The sequence below is a fragment of the Nannospalax galili genome, unplaced genomic scaffold, assembly GCF_000622305.1.
Source record: "Nannospalax galili isolate Female #2095 unplaced genomic scaffold, S.galili_v1.0 scaffold744, whole genome shotgun sequence".
Classification (NCBI taxonomy): domain Eukaryota; kingdom Metazoa; phylum Chordata; class Mammalia; order Rodentia; family Spalacidae; genus Nannospalax; species Nannospalax galili.
The window spans coordinates 998,886-1,021,835 of NW_008351509.1; the positions used below are offsets into that span (position 1 = coordinate 998,886).

The following is a 22,950-nucleotide window of genomic DNA, read 5'->3' on the forward strand; positions in this document are numbered from 1 at the left end:
ATATTTTTAAATAAAAATTAAAATACTTGAAAAAATAATTATCAAGATTCTGTGAGTTAGTAAATTGCTGTCTTTGAATGTGGGAAAAAGCACAAAGCCATCAGCAATGCTTCAGACAAATGCTCATGAAACTAGCCATCCTTAGCTCTGTTTCACCTGCCCAGGGGTTTCAGGGGCCCACCTGCTTCTTCCTCAGAGTCTAAACATAGCCTGGTGGCGTCATCATGGCGCCATCAGAAGCCTAACTCTAGTGTCTTGGTTAGGGTATCTTGTTTGGACTATCTCTGAGTGCATGTGCTTTCAAAACAGCATCTGAATAAAACTGTAAAGGACAAAGGGCTCAGAACTGGATGGAAGACCTGGTGTGAGTCCCCCATTCTCAGTCAGAGGGAGAAGTGGTCGTTTTATGTCAGTAACTGAAATTGTGACTACACACACTGTCCAGGGACCTACTGTGGTGGCAAAGACACGATGGATCTCTAGGAATGCCATACAATTTCTGAACTGCATGGACATACCCCACACAGGTGTGATGCAAGGCAGGTTCCACTCCAATTGTTGCTGGAAGCTTCCTACGCCAGTCACTTAACAAATAAGCTAATTAGCTTAACATCTGTCTTTCAAACAGTGACAGAACAAATCCCCTGACACTTTCCAGGGCCCTTCTGGGAAATTTCAAAGTTAGCTTGAGGTCAGAAAGACTGCATTTAGAATTTGATTCAGAGAAGGCGTCAAAAATGTCAGAAGTTTTGAATGCTTGACTAAATGAGGCCGCAGGTTACTATGAAACAGTACTTAATTATCCATATAACCAAAATGACAGAAGATTCTAAAGAAATATATAGGAAGTAACATAGTTGTTAAAGAGGAAAAAAAAAACAAAAACAACCCTTAGCTCTCTCAATATTGAGAGGACTCCAGTTTCTTAAGTAATAAAATGCATGAAAAACAACATGAAGCACAGGAAATTATTTTGGTAAGAACAGAACCTTTGTTTCCTAGTGAGATTCCTCAACAAGTAAAGAAAACCCTTATAATCTCTTATTAAGAAGAGACAAATAGTCCAAAGAACCCTGTCCTTTGAGCAGAGAGAGAAAAGCAGACGGCAGTTCCGCATGGCCGCACGCCTGATAGGGAGCTCATTTTAAGACCTCACAATGGCCGTCCATTTACCCTGCCCAGCCATAGGAGATTAGATTTCTCTCTCTTTTTTCTCATAGATCCTTCACACCTTACCCTACCCATTTAGGGGTTTTGTTCCTTATTTTCCTCTTCTTTATTAAATAGCCTTTAAACTACTTTTATGGCAAAATGACTGTTTTCTTTTCTTAACAAAAGTGCATCCTTCAAGTCTCACATGTTCCCTTATCAAACACACACACTGCTTCCACTGCAGCCTGCTTGCAAAGCCAGTCTCTCCTCCCTATTAATCGTGGGAGCTTTAATTACATATTTCAGTTATAGTTTTAGTAGAGAAAACTGGAGACAGCTGTGGGATATAGGTCACACATCAGCACTTGGGAGCAAGTTTCATGGATATCCATCTTACCAATTTAGAGCCATGATTCTCTGTGTCATGTTTTTTTGGTGGATGTAGGTGTTTGTGTGTGTGCATATGTGTGCACATGCATGTGGAAGTCAGAGGACAGCTTCCAAAGCTCTGCCCTGGTGCCTCTCATCTTTTGTTTGAAACAGGGTCTGTTAGTCTGGACCTTTACCATACAGGCCAGGCTAGCTGGCTCTCAAACTTCCAAGGATCCACCTGTCTCTGCCCTTCATCCTCCACAACAGTTTCACAGGTACATGTTCCATTTCCCAGCTTTTTACATGAGCTCTGAAGATGTGAACTCAAGTCCCCATACTTGCAAGTCAAGTGCTTTACCAGTGGAGCCATCTCCCCAGCCCCCTCCATGTATCATTTTGAATGTAATAGAAGCAGCATGTTTATTAATAGACTGGAATATATTTAGTCTCTATACAGAAGAAGCCAAGAGTGTGTGGATGTAAACTTGAGCTTTGTAGAGAATGTCTCAATAATTTATATTACTTAGAGATTATCTATGAAACTCTACCCCTTAATTAATCATAACACTAGTTTCTAAGTAGGCATTCTCAAACACAGTCTACCATCACCTCATTTACCAGGTCGGCCATAGTCTACCAGTACACTGTAGAGAACAGGCCTCTTGCCTGTTCTGTGTCTGCAGCTGGTGAAACTGTAGACATGCCAGTGATATTTTTTTACTTATTTTTATTTATGTGCATGTGTACATGTGGATATGCACATAAACACCAGTGTCCACAGAGGCCAGAGGATTCCCTGCAGCTGGAGCTGCAGGTGGTTGTGAGCCACCAGACATGGGTGCTAGAGCAGTACATGCTTTTAACTGGTGACATTTCCCCAGCTCAAGCCAGTGAGCTTAATGAGGTAGAAAAATGTCACATGTGTGTGGTTCACATTCTCTCACAGATAGGCAGACACACATGTGACTCTTAGAGCTTCTCTCAAATCTTAGTCACAAATTGGGAACAGAATGTAACTCAAAACTCACTAGTTACTGTGGTGCTTTGTATGAGAATGCCCCCTATAGGCTCAAGTATTTGAACACTTGGTCAGTTAGTGGCACTGTTTGAGGAGGGTCCTGGAACCTTTAGGAGGTGTGGCTATGCTGGGGGAAGCATGTCACTGAAGGTAGGCTTTGAGAGTCCATAGTCTAGTCCGGCTTCCAGTTGCTCTCTCTGCTCCCTTGCTTGAAGGTGAGCTCTTAGCTTCCTGCTCCTGCTGCCACGCCTGCCTCTTACTGTCACAGCTCCCCACCATGAGGGACTCTTAGCTCTCTGGAACTGTAAGCCATAATAAACTCTTCCTTCTATACATTGCCTTGGTCATGGTGTTTTATCAGAGCAACACAAAAGTAACTAATATGTTTACCTTCACTTTATATCATAATGATATATAATACAATTAGAAAAATAAAATGTGAGGCTGGAGAGATGGCTCAGTGGTTAAGAGCACCGGCTGCTCTTGCAGAGGACCCAGGTTAAATTCCCAGCACCCACATGGTGGCTAACAACCATCTGTAACTCTAGTTCCAGGAAAATACGACACCACCTTCTGACTCTGTGGGCATTGCACACATGGGTGCACTTACACACATGCAGGCAATACAATCCTATACGTAAAATAAAAATAATAAAATGCATAAAATTAAAATTCATACCATAATTTAAAAATCTTCCCTGTATATTAAATTATGATGACAACAGTGGGGGTGATTTGAGCTGCTTATTCAGCAGAATTAAAACTAGCTTTTCTCTCTTTTTTCTATTTGCAATTTTATTGAGCATTTTTGCATCTATGTTCACCAGGGAACTTGGTCTATAGTTTCTTTCTTTGTTGTGCACATCCCTGGTTTTGATATGAGTGTGATGCTGACTTCGTAGAATCTGGTCAGGTTCCTCCCCTTTCCACTTTATGGAACAGTGTGCGGAGCAGTGATCTTAACTCTTCTTTAAAGGTTTGGTCAAGTTCGGTATAAAGCTGGTTTTTTTAAGTTAATACTTATGGAAGCGGTTTTCCACTTTTTCAGCCTAGTGTGTCTTACAGGGGTTGTGGAGCCCAGTTTAGACAGGCGACCAGCCCCTGAGTAGATGGGATATTCTACCTCTTTCCAGTGACCTGTTTTCCTTTCCGCTCAGAGAACAGATTTAGGGGTTCTTGAGTCCCTTTGAGGGCCCCAACAGAGGCAGAGGCCTGAAGTTTAATTGCCATGGGGAGCTGAGGAGGGTGGGAAGGAGGAACAGGAAGGAGGACCAGAGCCTGGGCCCCGGGAGTTTCAGAGGCCCACAGAGTATCAGATTCTCTGTAAAGCTACAGAGCTCCGGGGTGTTGAGAGAGAGACGTATTTTAAAAAGGGAAAGGATGCGCAGCCAGGAGTGAGTGTGGGATTCTCAAGGCAGTAGAGAGTTTGTGTCTTAACCACAGCTGAGTGTATATTGTGGTGGCTTTTACAGTTACATCATTCGAAGGCTAAAGATCTGTTTTGGTACACTTGTTTTTGTCTAAGAAACTTTTCACAGAGGTCTGAGGAGCGCTGTACTAGTTTACAGGTAAACACGATAAAAACACAGGTCAAAAAGGCCAAAGGATTCCTACCATGGTTTATTATCTTGCTTGTGAGATTTTCTCAGAAAAACAGAGTTTATAGCTGAAAAAGAGATGCTGATGAGGTTGAAGTCCAAGACCTCCTTCATTCTAGCCTCAGCTGCCTCTACCCGATTGTTTGAGCTCTCTCAGAAAAGGTAGCATTATACTTTGTGGTCACCTAGGTCTGCCATTTTGTGATTCTTAAACCGGATCCCAGGGGTGAAGGGCTCTTTCCTTTTCTCAAGTTCACTTAAAGTTTCCCCTTCTTTCAATCCTGCCTCAGCATACCCAGTCCTATTCAGATGTACTTCACTGTCTCAGAATGCCCTTGTAGCCACCTGGAGCTCTGTCTGTGGCTATATCCATCCTCTTTGTTCTGGTCACTTCCATGTGAAGAATGCCACGTGGCAGCATCAAAGCTGAAGAGAAAACTCCAGTCCAAGCTCAGGCCAGGCCCTTCCTTCATGTTAGCCTTCCCCAGAGATAACCAAAGATTGAGGCTCACAAAGGGTTCAACCAGGACCCCGGCCCCAGCTCCAAGGGTGAGCAAGCCAATCCTGACCCCATGGGGTTCGCAGGATGCTCCTGAGAGCAGAGCATGTAGTGCTGGTCCCGAGCACCAAGAACCACAGCCAATGCTGGCCTGAACAGAACAGTCCAGACTAGCCTGAGGTTTGTGCAAGGGCAGGTGGTCACTATGGCCCAACAACAGCATAGAAGACACCAACATTCCTACTTCCCTTTTTCTTGAAGGAATTTAGTTCTGAGGTGCTTACTAGGAAAGTGCTGTGAGGCATGTGGCTAAAAGGGTCTAGAACTGATACAGGGCACACATGCTCACTGATGTCTCTGCCATCTCCACTTGTCCATTCCTATGCACAGCTGCCCAACCCAGCTCTTGACTGTCCCCAAGAATGCTCAGCAGGTGTTTGTTAAGTGGCTTGCTCTTGATGCTGCTGCCAACCAGTGTCACCTCTTGAGTTCTGGTCAAAGCCAGCTTGAAGGCTGGTTGAACTTAGATGATCCTCATGGTCTCCGCAGCTTGAGAAGACGGTGAAAGGGCAGTTTCCACATTGCTCTGAGGCTGGCACAGGCATCCTCACCCCATCCTGGGATGTTCCCAGTGTTCCACAGGAGAACTGTGCCTGCCACAATAAGTGGATCCCTCACAGGGAGGTGCTGTGCACTGAGAGGAAGGACTGCAGTTGGTGTGACACTCATGATGGAGACAGACTCCATCCTGTGATCCCTCAGATTAACCAGAGCAAACTCAGGACCCAATACTGAACTTCACAGAGCCATAATGTGCTGACCTGGACACTGATAAGACATCAGAGTGTCCTGACCTTTCGGGCGTGTGCCGTTTGGAAGCGATGACTCTTCGGAGGAGGCGACAACAGGAAAACCACGGAAGAGTCGCTACATTTGACAATATGCATTAACAGCCACGGACATCATGAGCATAAACACTACGCATGTGCGTATGGCTGACTTGCACAATGCTTCCATTGTAATTGCGGGACAGACACAAAATGAAAAGAATATTTTTAACAAAGTGCTTGCATGGCGCAGCTGTACCCATTCGTAATGATCCATTAATGTCTCATGCAAAGAGAACTGTACTTTGTTTCGTTTACCAAGGTCAGCATACTGGGAAGCAATTGTCATCACCACCGCAGACCTCCTTACATATTTCCCATTGTTCTGAGCCGTGCAGATGAGCACATTGGGATGCAGATTGTCCATCATTAAAGCCTTTGAGAACAGCTTTGTCATTGGTTTAGATGGAACTTCAGTTCTCCCAGACAGAGCTCTGTGGCTCAGAACAGGAAGGTGCAGTGGCCCCTGCTTGCTGTCTTTGGGGGTCCCAGGGCCTGGGAGCTAGAAGAAGAGGCTGGTGTTGAGCTCAAGCTAAGGAAATGTACCAGGAAAGACCATAGCCCCTGACAAAGATCATGTCAGAAGGAGGAAGCACTTGGTGGACACTTCAGAGGTGAAACTGGTCCTCAGAATCACCAGTTCCAGGTTGCCCAGCACAGCTCTTCCTGTCTACTGGAAAGCAGACATCATGGATCAGATAGGGCTCTGGGACAACTGCCACCCAGAACATTTCAGCTCACCCACCAGACTCTACTTCTTACCTGCAGACAGGATCACCCTGGAAGGCTCTGCTCATAAAGAAGAATAAGGTGACCAGTCTGTCTTCCTGTAGCCTCATAAGGGAACCTCAGCCAGAACCAGCCAACAAGTGTTCAGGGGACTCAGGGGAAAGTACTTATGAGGTGTCTTCATGCAGGATAAAGAGAGTATTTGGGAACATGGAAAGCCCCAGTCAGTGACTGGACGGTGCACTTCCTCTGGCTGTGCATGCTGAGCTGGGCTCTGGGCAGCTCAGGTGGGAATCTGAGAAGGAGCCTTCCCAGCCTGGTGGCCTCCTAGATGAGTGTCTCACAGCCTTGCAGGAGGTGAAGTGCTACTTCCTATAAAAGGAAGCACGTGCCTTCTTGTTACCATCTAGGGGTCTTGATCAGGTTTGTTTTCTCCCCCAACTAAAAGGTAGATAAAATCTCAGACACTACAGGTAACAAACATTATTCACAGACTCACACAGAGAGAAAAGTTCCCCACAGTGGAGAAGGGATCCAGAAATCAAAACAATCTAAGGCTAGGGTCTGGAGACAGTTCAGTGGTTAAGCAATTAAGAGCACCTGGCTGCTTCTTGCAGAGGACCCGGGTTTGATTCCCAGCACCCACATACCAACTGACAACCATCCATAACTCCAGTTTCAGGAGACTCAGCCCCTGGGGGTGGGTGCAGAGGCTTAGTATTTTAAGCATTCTTAGTAGTATGAGGCAGGACCCTCTCCCCCAATTTTGTACTGATCTACTTAAGAGAGGGCTGAGGGCTGATAGATCATAGCTCCAAGCTGAGATAGGTCTAGGACAGGCCTTGGAAAAACTGGTTTGAACAGGCCAGAAGAGGGACCCTGCCCTGCTGATAGGAAAAAGAGGCTTTCAGGCTTTATCACAGGTAGAAGATGCAGGAAGTTCACCATCTTTGTTACTTATCAGTGATCCTGTCTGCTTGTCAGGGATCCAGTCCCTCTTCCTGCATTCGCCCCAGCCATGGAGCAGAGTCCTCCTTGAGTCTGGATTCTTTCTTATCATCCACAAGGATAACACCAATGACCTCTGGAGCAGGTTCCACTCAGGCCACCTAAGCAAAGTCATGGGCTTTACCCACACAGCTGTCCCATGGGTGGATTCTTTTCTCATTTTCCAATGAAAAACTCAGGTCCCAGAGGACTTCCCTCTGCCCTCATGGGAAAGAGCAGGACTCCCAGCAGGGTTCCTTCCTCTAATGTAGGCTGGGGCCTGCCTCACAACTATCCACTGACAGAGGTAGGAATAAAAAATCAATGAATATTGTTAAACTAAGGTTTTTATCCCCCACCCCCAGGTCCAGTTACTGAAGACTCACTCAACGCAACAACTGATGGCATACCTGAAGTGTTTGGTAAGGATTCCCACATGGAATACCTGGTATAGGGTAAGCAAGATGGTGGGCACTTGCCAAGGGGCCTTTCCCAGATAACTTGTTACTAGCTGCAGACACTGGAGGGACTGATTTGGTTCATCCTCAGAATCAGCTTCTGCAGGCCTGAAGCTTTGATGTCAACATCAGAGTCCTGCCATGTAAGGGCCACTAGTCTGACCCCTGATGCCCCACAGAGGTCAAGCCACAGGTATAGCACTAAGTTCTCTGATAGCCATATTCCAAAGAAGTGGGGGAAACAAACTAACTTTAACAACATATTCCATCTGGGGCAGCACTTCAGCATGTAAACAACACAAAGTGATGAAGAGGTTGTCAATCTTTGTTACACTGAATCTCCAAAGTCCAGCGTGCATGTCACACCCATCAGGACCAGTCTCCTGACATCAGGACAAACAGGTCCCCCATGGCTTCCAGGCTGCTCCCCAGTACAGGGCCCCCATGGACTCCCAAGTAGCTCCCTCACAGGCTCTTGGCAACTCCCCAGCACAGGTCCTCCACAAGCTCTAGCCTGCTCCTCAGCACTGCCCCTCACCAGATGACTATCATGCTGTAGAGACAGGCCATTCCCAGATGCTGTTTGCCCCCACTGTGGTCTCCACATGCTGGATTGCTGACCTCGTAAAAGTCATGAGAAAAGCATGCACCCCACTTTACTGAAGGTCAGAGACATGAAGAAACTCATCCATGACCATAGTTGAGTAAAGAAAGGGCCAGAATGAGAGTCTAGGTTTGTTTGACTTCGTGTCCAGAACTCTCATGTTAGACGCTTCATAAGAGAGATGAGAAGAGCACAGGGAAAGCAATACGGCCCCATTTGGGCAGAATCAGGGAAGATGCTCGAATCATGGGACAGAATCAGGGCAGGAAGGAAAATCATGGCTTAGTCTGGGGCCAGATTTCTAGCATTTTGTCTTTAAGGTGTATTAGTCTGCTTTTTATCACTATGACAAAATATCTGACATAATAAACTTATGAAGAGAAAAAGTTTATTTTTGGTTCACATTTTTGGAGCTTTTAAGTTCACACTTTGGGTCTCTGTTGAATCATCACATACATTATGGAGGTAGCATATAGTGGAGCAAACCCCAGGAAAAAGAGGAATAACCCAGGGTTTCGAAGTCTTCTTTGAGGACACACCTCAGTGCCCTAAAGGTCTCCCACTAGACCCTACCTCTTAAAGGCTCCACTACCTCACGATTGTGCCACCCTGGGGACCAGATCTTTAACATGTAAGCTCTGATGACTAATAGTGATGTCTACTTAATTAGATCAAGAGATGCTTAGGTTAGTAAAGCACATCTCTCGGGGCACCTGTGAGGGACTCCCAAAAAGAATTGGATCATGAGAGTTCTGGTTCATGAATGGTTTAATCTACTGATGGACTAAATTTGAACAGGCTGTTGGGAGGTAGTGGAATTCCAGAAAGTTGTATGTATGTGTGTATGTGTGTGTGTGTGTGTGTGTGTGTGTGTGTGTACTCACTGAGTGCCTTTCCAAAGATGTCAGATCATGAGGGTTATGACTTAATGACTTGTTTACTCTACCAATGGATTCGAAATTTGAATGGACTACTAGGGTGTGGTGGAGCTGTGGAAGACAGGGTCTGTTTGGAGAAAGTAGGCTACTGGAGATGTGTCCTTAAGGGATATATATTGCCCAGGCCCCTTCCTGTGGCTGTTCATTCTGTTTCCTGGCTGCCATAATGTATCTTTGCTCAGCCACATCCTTTCTACCATGATGGACTGAAAACTTGAAACTGGGAGCAAAGGAATCTTTCTTTATTTAAGTTGTTCCCACGTATTTGGTCACAGAGATGACAAAGCTAACTAAAACAGGGGTCTATGGGGCCATTCAATATCCAAACTATATCAGATTTAGGAGATACCCTGAGGGCCTCAACTTTTATAAAATTATTTAGGGATGTAGTGGACAGCCCAGCCAAGATGAGGCTCTCCAGAGAGCCCACAGATTCCTTAGGTTCCTGTTTGCTACCTTGTCTTCACAGGCTGCCTGAGGTATACTGTGCGGGGAACATCTGTCCTAAATCGCTGGCTCTAACATGTTCTTATGTGCTTTTCCCAAGATGAAATTTTAGCCCAGGAGATTTTGGAGCCAAAAAAATCAGCAGTGTCTGAAACAACAAAAACAACAAAGCCATCAACAACTACAAAGCAAACTAAGGAAAAAAGCAAGTATCCCCTTTGTACCCTGATATTTGCATATATTCCTAGAGACCTGTGATGCAAACCACAAGACTCTGTGGTTTGCACATTTATTTGAGCCAACTATGGACTCATGAGAGAAGACAAGGCCATAGCCTTTCTGAGAGTGAGGGAGTCAGCCCCATGGTAGGGGTGGCTTGCTTCATTCTGAAATGATCTCTGGCTCACACGCACACGTTCTTGGGCTCAGGGTGTGAATGGAGTTTAGCTGCTGCAGGAACATGAGGCTTACAGATTGAGTCAATGCATTACAGTTTAAACCATACCATCTCGTTGTGCTCCTGGCTTCTGAGTGAGCCTCAGAGCCATTCTGTCACCCCACATGATTAAGAAAAAAACAAGGCATAGCATATGCCATGTTCAAGGTGAAAGGGAACTGTGGACCAAGACAAAACACAGCACAGCTTCACACTGCTAGACTGTACGAGCAGATCAAACAGCACAGGGCGCCTGGCAGAGGGTTTTATGGGACAGTGGCAAGGAAGGATCTGGGGGGTCAGAAGCCCCCAGGTTCTTCATGAAATGTATTGGGAGATAGGAGGGCTCAGTACTTCCTGGGAGTTTTGGTTCGGATAGAGATTTCAAAGATTTGTTCACCTCACGTCTGCCTAGACCCAAGTCTCTGGGTTCTAGGCCGTCAGATGATGCCTATTTACAGATTAAACCAGCTCACCTTTTCAAACAGAACTTGAACACTATAATCCTTTAGCCTGACACTGTAAAATAGAGATTGAGCCAAAAATGTCCACAAATGTGTAATCAAGACAATGCTTTCCAATTTCTTTCTATCTTCTTCATCCAAGATTCTAGTGTTGATGAGACTTACCAAGAAAACGGCTCTAAGAATTACCACGAATTATTGGATAATTCAGAGCTTTCGTCTCTGAACAAGGAGAAATTTGGCAATAATGGTAACTACAACCCAAGCATCTCCCCTGCTCAGCCCAGAACCTACCAAGACACAGAGCCAGGTGCACATTGTAACTGCTTTATCTGAGTTAAAGAGCTCTGCCCTAAGACTGACGGTCCCCCAGCTCCCCAGCCCCACCCCAATCCTGCACAACTTCTAGAAATGTCTTCTCTCAGGAATATACATGCCAGGAGGGAAAGAGAGGCCCCATTATAGGTTTGCTAAGTCACCTCTCCTCCCTAGAGGAAGGAGGTAGTAAGATGCCAGAGTCCTCCAGGGCCCCAGGAGTTAGGAAAAGCCTCCCTCCAACAGATGCAGTATGCAATGGTTCAGAGAAGTTTGATGCTCAGGAAGTGATAGAGCTCTTTGCCCTAAAAATGATTAGATTAGATTTGGAAGGTGGGAGTGTAATATGTAGGATTTAAATGTATTCTGTGTGGCCCATTGCAGAACCAGATTAAGGCTCCCAAGCACAATGGCCTCTGGCATGGGGCAGAGGATGTGATTGTTTCTTCCTGGGCCCACTAAGCAGCTCTGTTTGGGCCCCTGGGACCTGTGTTTCAACCTCCTCCCTACTCAGCTTCTCTAGTGACCAGCCTCTGAGTTTGGATAGATCCAAGTGATAGAATCGTGGTAGGAACAAGAACACGATTCTATTTAAAATGAAGGTCTAACATCCCAAGCTCGTCCCACCTGCAGACTTGTGCAAATTGCCTGGTAATTAGTATAGTGTTTGTTAAATGATTATCCTTTTTCTTCCACTTTTTATGTATTTAGTAATTAGGATTCTGCTCTAAGAAAGAGCGACTCCTTCTTATTTACCCATGATCCTAACGCAGCCCCTATCATTAGATACTAATGCTCACTCACTACTACTTTTAAAAGCTACGTTCTAGTTATTTCTTGTGCTGACCTTGACACCGTACACTTGACCTTGGGAACCCCTTCTGACTGCCTCTCACTTTCTAAAGCTCACCTGCTCTTTGGCTCGGCAAGATGCTTGTGGCTTTTCTGGTGCCTCTCTGCCCCTGACTTGCTCCTCTTGCTAGGGAAGTCCCCTAAAGGCCAGGAACAAGAGGTGATGGCATTATTCAGTTGGCTGAGCCAGGAGGCGTGTGGACATGCACACACATGTGTATCCATTCCCCTGTATTCCTCCCTTTGCCTTTCTCCCCAAGGCTCATACAACCACGTCCCTCTGCAGGGTCTTTTCATTCACCAGTTTTTGTGGTCACAGATAAGACCCTGGTGAACAGTCTGATGCTTATGGGCTGTAGTATGTTGAAAATGGATCCACAGTGTCAAGTCAGCCTGGAGAGGTCAAAAGACAAAGGATCAAGGGAATGTGCAGTATCTACATGCTGACATCCCAAACTCGTTTTCAGATAAAACTCTAAAATGACACTAGCATTTCAACCAATATTTTAAAATAAATGCCCCTGTACCTGCAAGTGTACAGAAAATGTTCCCTGTTTCTTCCATGCCTTCGTTAAAGACAGAATTACTGCTGACACCATCCACACCCATGGTCCTGAGAATAAGCTAGAACCACACTTCTCTTCTGAAGGTAAGACCAGAATCCAGTGTAACCATCCTTTAACTACACGCATGGAGTCACTGTGGGGTAACAGCATGCAGAAAGCCTGAGACAGTCTCCCTACAGCCTCACTTCCTCAGGAGGTTTACACCCTGACATTTTCACCACTCTGAGGGGGGTGGGGAGACATTTCAAGGTTGCTTTCATTCAAAATTCTCCAGTTAGAAGTGACTTTGAACACTTCTATTTAAGGGCCACTTTTGTTTTTGTAAATGTGCTCATACCGTTTTCTCATTCGTCTTTGTTTCTTGGTGTTTTTCGCCTCAGTTTCCAAGAGCTTTATTTTGGGGACTGTTAGACATGTCATAGAGATCAAGTCTGCGATATATGTTGCAATTTTTTTTTAATTTGTCATTTGACTTTTGATGATGTTGGTGATTTTTTTATGTAAAAAAATTTGTGTAGTCATGATGATCAATATTTTGTTGTCTTTAATGTTTGAGCCCAAGCTAAAACTAAAGAAAAATTGCTATTTCCCTTTACTGTTTATGTAACTTCGCCCATTCCTTGAGGTCTCTGTCTTGGAATTTGTCTCTTAGTGTGATATAAAGAGCTCCTGATTTTATCTCTCTACATGTGGCTACCCAGATTCTGGTGTGACTGGAAATCCATCGTGTCCCATGATTTGCAAAGTGGCACTGTGATAGATAAGATTCCATATGAATCAACGCTTTCTAGCTGTATACCATGTTAATATGTAGGCTTCATGAAGTTTCTTAAGGTATATTCCAGCCTCTGGGGTACACGTTCCTCCCTTGCTTCCCTTTAGTTTTCCCTTTTCAGTGTCTTCCTGGTTATACTTGCATTTTTTGTATCTAATTTCCCCTTTAAAAAAAAAAAAGAGTGGTATGTTTACCATTATTGTGTTACTTTGTTAAGAACTGGCTTTTTATTATCTTGAGTTGTTCCTTCCAAGAACAGGTAACATCTGTACGTTTTTTCGAATCTGCTTGCGTATCTTTTAAGAGTGCTTCAAGTTTTCCTCAAGTAGGTACTGAAGGTTCATGTTAGATTTGTTTCTAAGAATTCAGTCTCCTTTGTTGCTGTGCAAGAATTCTTCTATCCTGATTACTGTGAGGCAGAAAGCCACTGATCCTGACTTTAATTTGTATGAGTGCTGTTAATTCCTGTGAGTTGAGTTTTAAATTTTTCCATCCTAAGGAATTCTTGTCCTGTGGAGTTAGTTTCCTATAACCATCCAGAGTTGCTGTACTATCATCTGTGAGCCATAAATAGTTTCCTCCTTCTTTGTCAGTTACAATTCAACCCATTGATTTTCTTTACATAGTCACGTCAATGAATATGTGTAGCATCATGTTTAGTAGTAGTGAAATTAGGGGGCATCCTTGCCTTATTTATGATCTCAGTAGAAATACCATGTGTATTCGGTCGGTGAGATTCTGGATTTATAGTAGAGGGATACATATTTTAACATGGGAGAAAAGTACTTACCATTTTTTACATTTTGTACAAACCCTTTTCATCATCTTTGGAAATAATCATATTTTTCTTTCAGACGTATTAAGATGGTGGGTGATGCTACTAAATTTCCTAATATCAAACCAACCTTGCATTCCTAGAATAAATTGCACTTGATCATGTTGAACATTTTCTTACAATGGTATTGAATTTTTCTTCTCAATAATTTATTATTTCTGTTTCTAAATTAACAAGTGGCATTAATACGTGGAGGTTTTTTTCTTTTTTAAAGATTTATTTATTATTTTTATACGTATGTATGTGGACCTGTGTGAGTTTATGTATACCACAAGAGTGCACAAGCCCATGGAGGTCAGAAGAGGGCATTAGATCCCCTGGAACTAGAGTTACAGGTGGTTGAAAGCCACCATGTGGGTGCAAGGAACCAAATCTGGGTCCTCTGCATGAATAATTAACACTCTTAGCTGCTGAGCCATCTCTCCAGCCCCTAGTCTATGGGTTTTAAAATTATTTATCAAGTTGAAGTATCAGTGCAATACTCCTAACAACAATGAATGAAGATTTCCTTCTTCCTTTGATTCTCTAGGACAATTGATAGAGTATTGAACAGATCTGATTTTCTAAGCTTTATTAGAAATGCCCTGAGCAATGTCTCAGTCTGGTACTGTCTTCTGGGGTAGCTCCTTCATAACTTTCTTTTAAATTTATCTAGTTTTTATTTTTTATGTTTATGTTTCTTACTTGCATGTATGTTAGCGCATCTAATCTTTTAGTCTCAAGCAAGTCTTTCCTGCCTTTTCATTTTTACCAATAAACGTGTAATGCTACTGGTTTCCAAGTGCATTCCATAGAGTTCACTTATACTTTATTATTGTTTTCCAGAAATTCTATCACATAAATTGGATTTATTTTTTTAACCAAAACTGACTTTCTAAAAAATGTTTTCTAGCATTACTTTAAAAAATGATTTCTATTTTTCACTGTGATAAGAAAGCATCATTTGCACTAGCACTGCGTTATAGGATTCACTCCTGGTCACCAGGCACACAATTTTGTAGATGTCCCATGAAGAGCTATAAAAAAAGGCATGCTCTCTCGTGCCAACACACCCTGGATTTGATGTATGTTTGTAACTTCTGCCTTATTGATTATACTGTCCTGCTTTCATTTTTACTCATTGAATCTTTTACTGAGAGTGTTGCATAAAGTTATCCTGCTATAAATGAATTTTTCATGTCTTGCTTCACTTTCTATAGATTTTGCTTCCTAAGTGTGGCATCTGTTATTTGATGCACATGTTTTCATGGCTGCTATATGGTCATTGTGACTTCTGTTTCACTATTAAAGAGCCTTCCTCATGTCTAAAGCTTTAAGGACTAGGTTCTGCGTTCTCTGATGTAAGGACCGTTTCCTCTGCTTTCTTACTGTTTTAGTTTATCTGATACATTTTTGTCCCTTTCTTCACTGTTTTTCAGCTTAACATTTAACATTCATTAGCCTTCTCTTCATTACAAATACATATAACAAAATTCGCCACCATGGTGATTTTAACTGTACATACAGTTCAATGATATTAAATACGTTTATAATGTAGAACCATCACCATCATCCTTTTCCACAGTTCTTTTCATCTTCTAAAAACCTCAGCACTCAATAAACAATAATTCCTAAGCTCCCCTCACCTAAGCATCCAGAAACCACCATTCCACTTTCTATGAGTGTGACAACTCTCGGTATCTCCTATAAGCAAATCATACAGTGTTTGTCTTTTTTCCAACTTGTTTGTTTCGCTTACTACAATGTTCTTAGTGTTACCTATGCTGTAAGATATTACAGAATTTTCTTCCTTTTTAAGGCTGAGTAACTTGCAAGTTGTACATCTGATAAAAGAGTAATTTCCAGAACACTTAGAGAACTAAAACTGAGCAGGCACAAACAGCCTGACTCAAAGACTGGTGAAGGACTTGAATAGACATTTCTCCAGAGAAAATACACAAATGGACAGTAGCCACAAGCAAACATCACCAGTCTTCAGGAAATGCAAATCAAAACCACAGTAAGGTAGTGTCTTTGCCCACCAGGATGTGGCTGAAGATGTGCAGAAATGGAATCCTGAGACTTGTTGATGAGCATAGAAAATGGTATCGCCAAGTGGAGAGCAGAACCACAGTTCTTCAAAAAATTAAGAAAATGATTTTTTAATTGTTACCGAAGTTTCTGTACATCAAAGGACACCATCATTCGAGTGAAGAGACAACCTACAGTACGGGGAAAAGTCTTCAGCAGCTGTACCTCTGACAGAGGGCTATCCAGAACAGACAACTAAAAAACCAATCATAAAAATAACCCAAACTTTAAAAGTGGGGCAAGGAGGCTAGAGAGACGGCTCTAGTGATTAAGAGCACTGGCTGCTCTTGCAGAGGACCCAGGTTTGATTCCTAGCACCCACATGGCAGCTAACAACCATTCATAACAACTTCTAGTCCCAGAGGATCCAACACTCTCTTCTGATCTCTGTAGACATTGCACAACACAGGTGCACCTACATACATGCAGGCAGTATATTCAGACACATAAAATTAAAAAAAAAAAAAATGGGGCAAGGAGCTGAATAGGGAGTTCTCTAAAGAAACGAATGCCTGAGAAATACTTTAAAAACTGTTCAACATCTTCAATCATTAAGGGAAGAATTATTACATGAAGCAGCAACTGTACTTCTGTGTATGCACCCCAAAAAGTTGAAAACAATCTTGGAAGATGTTTGCGCACACAGGTTCATGGCAGCATGATTCCCAATCACTTAACAGTGGGAACAACTCAGATCTTCACCAACAGCTGATCAAATAAGCCTTAAGGATTAATGAACAGGTTAAACTGTTTACATCGCTGATGTGACTGATCGTTGGTCTCTACTCTTTATGCTGGAGGACGATGGAACTGTGGGAAGTACAAAAGTATAAATCTCATGCCTGGTGAAAACGCCTTTCAACGTTTTTCAGAGAAATGAAAGCTAAAACAAATATCGCTAACACATCTACAGAATTAGAAATACTGAAAGGCACACTAAAATATGAATTTCCCAGATGTGAAAAATGTCAAGGTGGTATAAATGAATGCAAACTGAAAGATGTTGTTCCTTTAGCTGCAAGGACTTTAATACATCACTGAATCTCTAATGTGGGGAGGAGGAAAAGAAGAGAGGAAGGAAAGAGTAGGAAGGAGAGAGAAGGAATGGGAAGTGAACAGGGAGGAAAGGAAGGTACGAGCACAGCCGCCCAGGGCACTGCTGGGAACCATTTTAAGGCTCTTACGCATTACTACTTGAAGATAAGCAGTAATGCGTTAATGATATATTATAAAGCCTAAGCCCAACACTAGAAACTCTAAGATGTATAGCAAATCAACAGGGGAGATTAAAAGGAATCATAAAAAACAATCCAAGGAGGAGGAGGAGACACAAAGCAAACACAAAGTAGCTAGCGAGCCAGCAGCTACAAATTCAAATGATGAAATCTCAATCTTCCTCTGATTTATGACCACATTTTTCACAGCTGCATGTGGAACACTCATCAGCAAATGTAGTTTCAGCCATGAAACTAACCGCAAACTATTTAGAATAATTAAAAGCATACCGAGTGCATTATTTGGTCACAACAGAAATAAGCTAGAAACTAATGGTATAAATAAAAAATATTTACTAATTTATACACATGCTGCTCAATGACCCCCATGTGCTAAGAAGCCACAAGGGGACTCTGAATTTCTTTCTTTTTTTTTTTTAATAGACAATGTTTCACTATGTAGTTCTGACTGGCTTGGAATACACTGTAGATCAAGCTGGCCTCTAACAAAGATCCACCCGACTGTGCCTCCTGAGTGCTGGGATTAAAAATGTGCAGCAACACGCCCAGCTGCAACTACTTTTAATTGAATAAATATGAAAACACATCTCAAAATTTATGGGAAACAAAGCAGCGCTTAGATGGAAATTTATAACATTAAGTTTGTACTAAAATGTTTAGAATTATTCACAACATGAAAAAGGATTGAACACAGAAAATATCAAGACATCACAAAGACAGGCAAATATGTAAAAGGTCAAAACACAACTAAGAAAAATGAAGAAGCACAGCCACCATCTTAGAAGGACGTACCAGCTGAGTGTGGTCTAAAAGCGATGGAAGGTGAGAGTTTAACACTCATTGAACCTTGTCAGTGGTGGAGGAGTGGAAAAATGAGGTGCTGGAAGCAGGGATGAGCGAAACCCTGGTAGATGTGGGGATATATCCAAAAAGGATTCCCCAGTCAAAGCAATAATAATAGCTAAGCAATCAACACCTAACTGCCACCATGCATGGTGGCTATCCTCCCCTGAGCCTAACCAGGCCATCGGCTGTAGTCCATGTGACAGTACACTAGGTTGAGACCCCCCCCTTCACTTCTTTGTCACTATTTTGTTGATAATAAAGTCAGCTCTCATCCTCGGGATTCAGGCTCCAACTGTGATCCAACTGTGGATCACAAATATCCTTGAAAAGAATCTTACCTCTGTTGAGCATGCAGACCTCTTTTCCATTATTATTGCCTCACTGATAATAAATGCCTCAGAATTTATAATGTATTAGTCTTTATAAATAAGTTGAGGATGTTTTAAAGTATCAGGAGAATCACTAGGTTATACACAAGTGCCATACCATTTTAACAAGCATTTTTGGACTTGGGTGTCGATGGGCATCCTAGAACTGCTCTTTGCAGGTACCAGGTAGACCAACCATCTCTTATTCTCTCTCTCTCTCTCTCTCTCTCTCTCTCTCTCTCTCTCTCTCTCTCGTGTGAATGTGCATGCCACAACATGCCTGTGGCGGTTAGGTTAGAGGACAGTTTTTAGGAGTTTTTTCTCTTTTTCCATCAAGGCTTCCCACTTCCTAATTCATGGCTTCCCACTCCTTTAGCCCCAAGCTCAGGCTTTGTGGCACAGCTGTGGTACAGTGTGATGGAAAAAGAGCCCAGGGCTATAGGTAGCCTAGGGGATGGCTCTTTTTTAGGTTAGAATGGAATGACAGTCTACAGGGCTGATGAAGAGTCAGTGATATTGCAATTTGGGGGCAGTGCTTCAAAGTGGAAAAGAAACTCATTTGCAGCCCACACCCTCCTTCATGAGAAAGAGGTAAAGACACAGAGCCTGAGGCTGGGTCTGGAGCCTCCCTTGAGCCCAACATTGGCAATCACCACTGGCTCCCTTCCCTCCCACAGCTTGAGTCATACCTTTTAATTTTTAGAAAAAGCTAAATGGAAGTGGCAAGGCAGATCCTAGTTTAGCTTGACTCCTAATAATTAAAAGGGAGTTGTCAGGTGGAACTGGAGGATTCTATCTTCCTGAGTTTGGAAGCATGCTATTTGTGTTTCCATCAGTGTCTACACACTGGGATAAGAGTGTCCTGCCTCTCAAGGCAACCAGAAGCTCTTCCCTGCTGCCCAACCCTTTACACAGGATGAGTGTTTGTTGATGGGCTGAGTGAATGGATGGATGGATGGATGGATGGATGGATGGATGGTCACACTGATGGGCACACAGAACCCCAGAGGATATTTGATTAAATGCCTGGCAGAGACAGTTCAGTGATATCATGACCAGAAAAGAAAAGTCACCAGATCACTGGTATGACAGAATGACAACATCCCAACCACCATGATGCCTTCACCCACAGTTCCACCTCACTCCAGGGCATCTGTGTGTCATCAATGAGCCATCAATGTGCCCACGAGGTGTACATAGCTTCATCAGGAATATCCAGGAAACTGCACTGGGAAGAGACATGAGATGACAGCATGTGGAGTGAACACAGACAAGGCAAAGCTTTCCCCGTGTTCTTGAGGACAGGATAAACTGGAACAGAAAGGCTCAGACAAGGAAACCCAGCCAGTAGCAAGCCCACCTTCTTCCCTCAGCTCTGCCTTCCAGCTGCAGCCCTTAAATGAGGATGTGTCTCACATTAACAGTTTCCAAATTGATTCTGCTCAGGAATGGAATAAAGTCCATTTATTAAATTGGTGCCAACATTCAGAAAAATGACAAAAAATAGTGCAAACATTGGTGGAATGTTTGTTTCCGTGGCAGGAGAGAGGACTTAGCCACAGCACCAATTTCCTACTGTAGGTTGAACCCAAAGTAGGTAAAGGTCATTGCTGGGGGATGGGGCACATCCATCCCTTGAGTCACTGAGATCTGGAGCATCCAGTGTGGTATGTCATCTGCTCATGCTGACAGCCTCCTTCATGGCACTGAAGTTGGAACAGCCACCAACCAAAGGGATCATGTGAAGTTCTGTCTATACTGGAAGCCACTGGGCTCATAGGGAATTGTTCTTGGTTAGACATTTTAATCAAACAATTAGACCCATCAATTGCAGCAGGGACTGATTGGCTTATCAATCATGTCTGCGTCCTGGGACAGCCCTAATGAAGTCCCACATACCGTATGGCTTAATCTACATAAATTCATTTTGGTGAAGTTCTGAAAGCCTAAAGTGCATGGAGCCAAGACCTCACACGTTCTAACAGCCCCAGGAATGTTCGGCCATTCTTATTTGGAGGCTAAATATATAGTTTGCCTTAAGCTGGCTGTAATGAACAGGAAAATGTACACTAAATTTAATCAGTAAGGTCTACAAGAGAGACAACACTGAAGGTGGTGGTACCTGGACGTGTGTCTTAGCACCTCATATGAAAAGCAAAAGCACTCCTTGGCTCCCTGTTATGTGGTGGGCCACACATCCAAGGTTGAAGGTGTGCCAACTGGCATTTGACTATCTGAGCTATTGTTGAATTAAATGAGTTACTATAGATAAAGTACTTGAGATATCACTCAGTTCATTAATGTTAAACACTATAAGACTTTTATTTGGGTAAAATAAATAGCCGACTGAATGGCTTGTGTGGTGGTTTGAATGAGAAGTATCCCCCATAGGCTCAAGCATTTGAATAGTTGGTGAGTTGGTGGCACTGCTTGAGGAGGGTCATGGAATCTTTAGGAAGTGTAGCCAAGCTAGAAGGAGCACAGTCACTGGGGGCGGGTTTTGAGAGTTCATAGCCTTGCCCCACTTCATCTTACTCTCTCTGCTTCCTGTGTGTGTGAACATGTGAGTGCTCAGCTTTCACCTCCTGCCGTGCCTCCCTGCCATGACGGACTCTTGTTCCTCTGGAACTATACACCCAGCTAAACTCTTCCTTCTATAAGCTACTTTGGTCATGGTGTTTTATCACAGCAACAGAAAAGTGAGTAATATACAGCTCATTTCTAGGTTTGCAAATTACAAATAAAGTCATTCTAAACTTCTGCATGCATGTTCTTGGGTGAATGTAAATTTTCATTTCATTTAGGCAAGTGTCAGAAAAAATGGCAGCTGTATGGTTTACCTTATAAAATACTGTCAAAGAGATCTTCTGCATTCTGACCCAGAGATTGCAATCACTTTGGGCACTGTCAATGTTTCACGTCTTCTATTTTGTAGACATTTTGATAGCTATACAGTGGTATCTCGTTGTGGGTTGGATTTCTCTAATGACTCAGAAGGACATGCTTCTTCTCATGTGCTCATTTTCCACCAGTGTGTCTTCTTTTATTGCATTTTTAAATTTATTTTGTGTGCATGTGCATACATGCATTTTCATGTTTCCTGTGGTGCACACGTGGAGTGCAGAAGACAAGTTTCAGGAGTCCATTCTCTCTGTCTACCATGTGAGTCCCAAGGATCCAACTCAGGTTGTCAGACCTGGTGGCAGGCACCTTGATCCACTGAGCCATCTTCTTTGACCAACTATTCATTCAAATAATTTAGCCACTTTAATGAGTTTTTTTTAATTTATTTTTATTTTATGTGCAAGAGCGTTTGCCTGCATATATATAAGTACACCACGTGTACATGCTGAAAGAGGCCAAAAGAGGTCATTGGATCCCCTGGCACTGGAGTTACAGGCAGTTGTCAGCCACCATGTGGGTGCTGGGAACCAAACCTGGGTCCTCTGCAAAAGCAGCCAGTGCTCTTAACCACTGAGAAATCTCTCCAGCACCAAATTTGCTTTCTTATTATTGAGTTTTGAATGGCATTTATATATTCTGGATATAAATTCTTTATGGGATAATGTGATTTAATTTTTTTCTACCTGTCCTGACTTGCTTTCTTATTTTCCTGACTTTCAAAGATGTTAAGTTCTTAAATTTGATCAAGTCTAATTTAACAATCTTGACTTTATGAAATGTGCTTCTGGTGTCATAAAGAATATTCACCTAATGAAAGTTATAGATATTTTCTGTATTCTTCTAGAAGTTTTAAAGTTGTGTCTTTCATGTCTAAGATGGATCTGTTTTGAGATTATTTGAATGTATGGGGTGAGGTAGGGATTATTCAATTTGGTTTGGTTTCTGAAATATTGATGTTTTAATTATTCCAAGACTATTTATTTAAAGCACTCATCTTTTTATCTTGAATGGTATTGGCATAGTTGTTAAAATTGAGTGTTCACGTATTGGAATCTACTTCTACATGATTTTCATTCATGATTTAAGATCTATTCTTTCTCAGACAACACGTTTTCTTAGTTACTATAGGTTGATAAGATTTCAGTTCTCCAAATTTGTTCTTAAGTCTCAAAATTGACTTGGCTACTATTGTCTTTTTTCTAATTTTATTATTATTGTTTGAGTATATGGTGTGTGTCTATGTGTGTGCAGGTGTGCAGGTGTGTGGGTGTACAGGTGTGCAAGTGCCACATTACACATGTAGAAGTCAAAGGACAACTTCAGGGACTTGGTTCTCTCCTTCTGCCATGGGTTCCAGGGATTGAAATCAGGGTGTCAGGCTTCCATGGCAAGCTCTTTTAACCACTGAGCCATCTTGTTAGCCCCTACTATAGTATTTCTCACATATAAATATCTTATTGATGCCCACAAAAGAATTCTATGTGATTTTAAATTATAATTAGTATGGATCTATAGATTGATTTGGCAAGACTGACATCCTAGCAATATTCAGACTTCCAGTGTATGAATTCTCCATTCATTTAGATCTCCTTGAT

General features: G+C 42.7%; 1 protein-coding gene across 1 annotated transcript in view; it reads left to right on the top strand.

Annotated features, from left to right (window-relative positions):
• The window catches only part of Spaca7 (sperm acrosome associated 7), a 30,369-nt gene that overhangs the window by 2,256 nt on the left and 5,163 nt on the right, over positions 1–22,950 (top strand). The window contains exons 2-4 of the mRNA XM_008848441.1: positions 7,608–7,664; positions 9,790–9,894; positions 10,732–10,839. Of these exons, the coding sequence (XP_008846663.1) occupies positions 7,608–7,664; positions 9,790–9,894; positions 10,732–10,839 (270 nt within the window). The remainder of the gene's footprint in view (positions 1–7,607; positions 7,665–9,789; positions 9,895–10,731; positions 10,840–22,950) is intronic.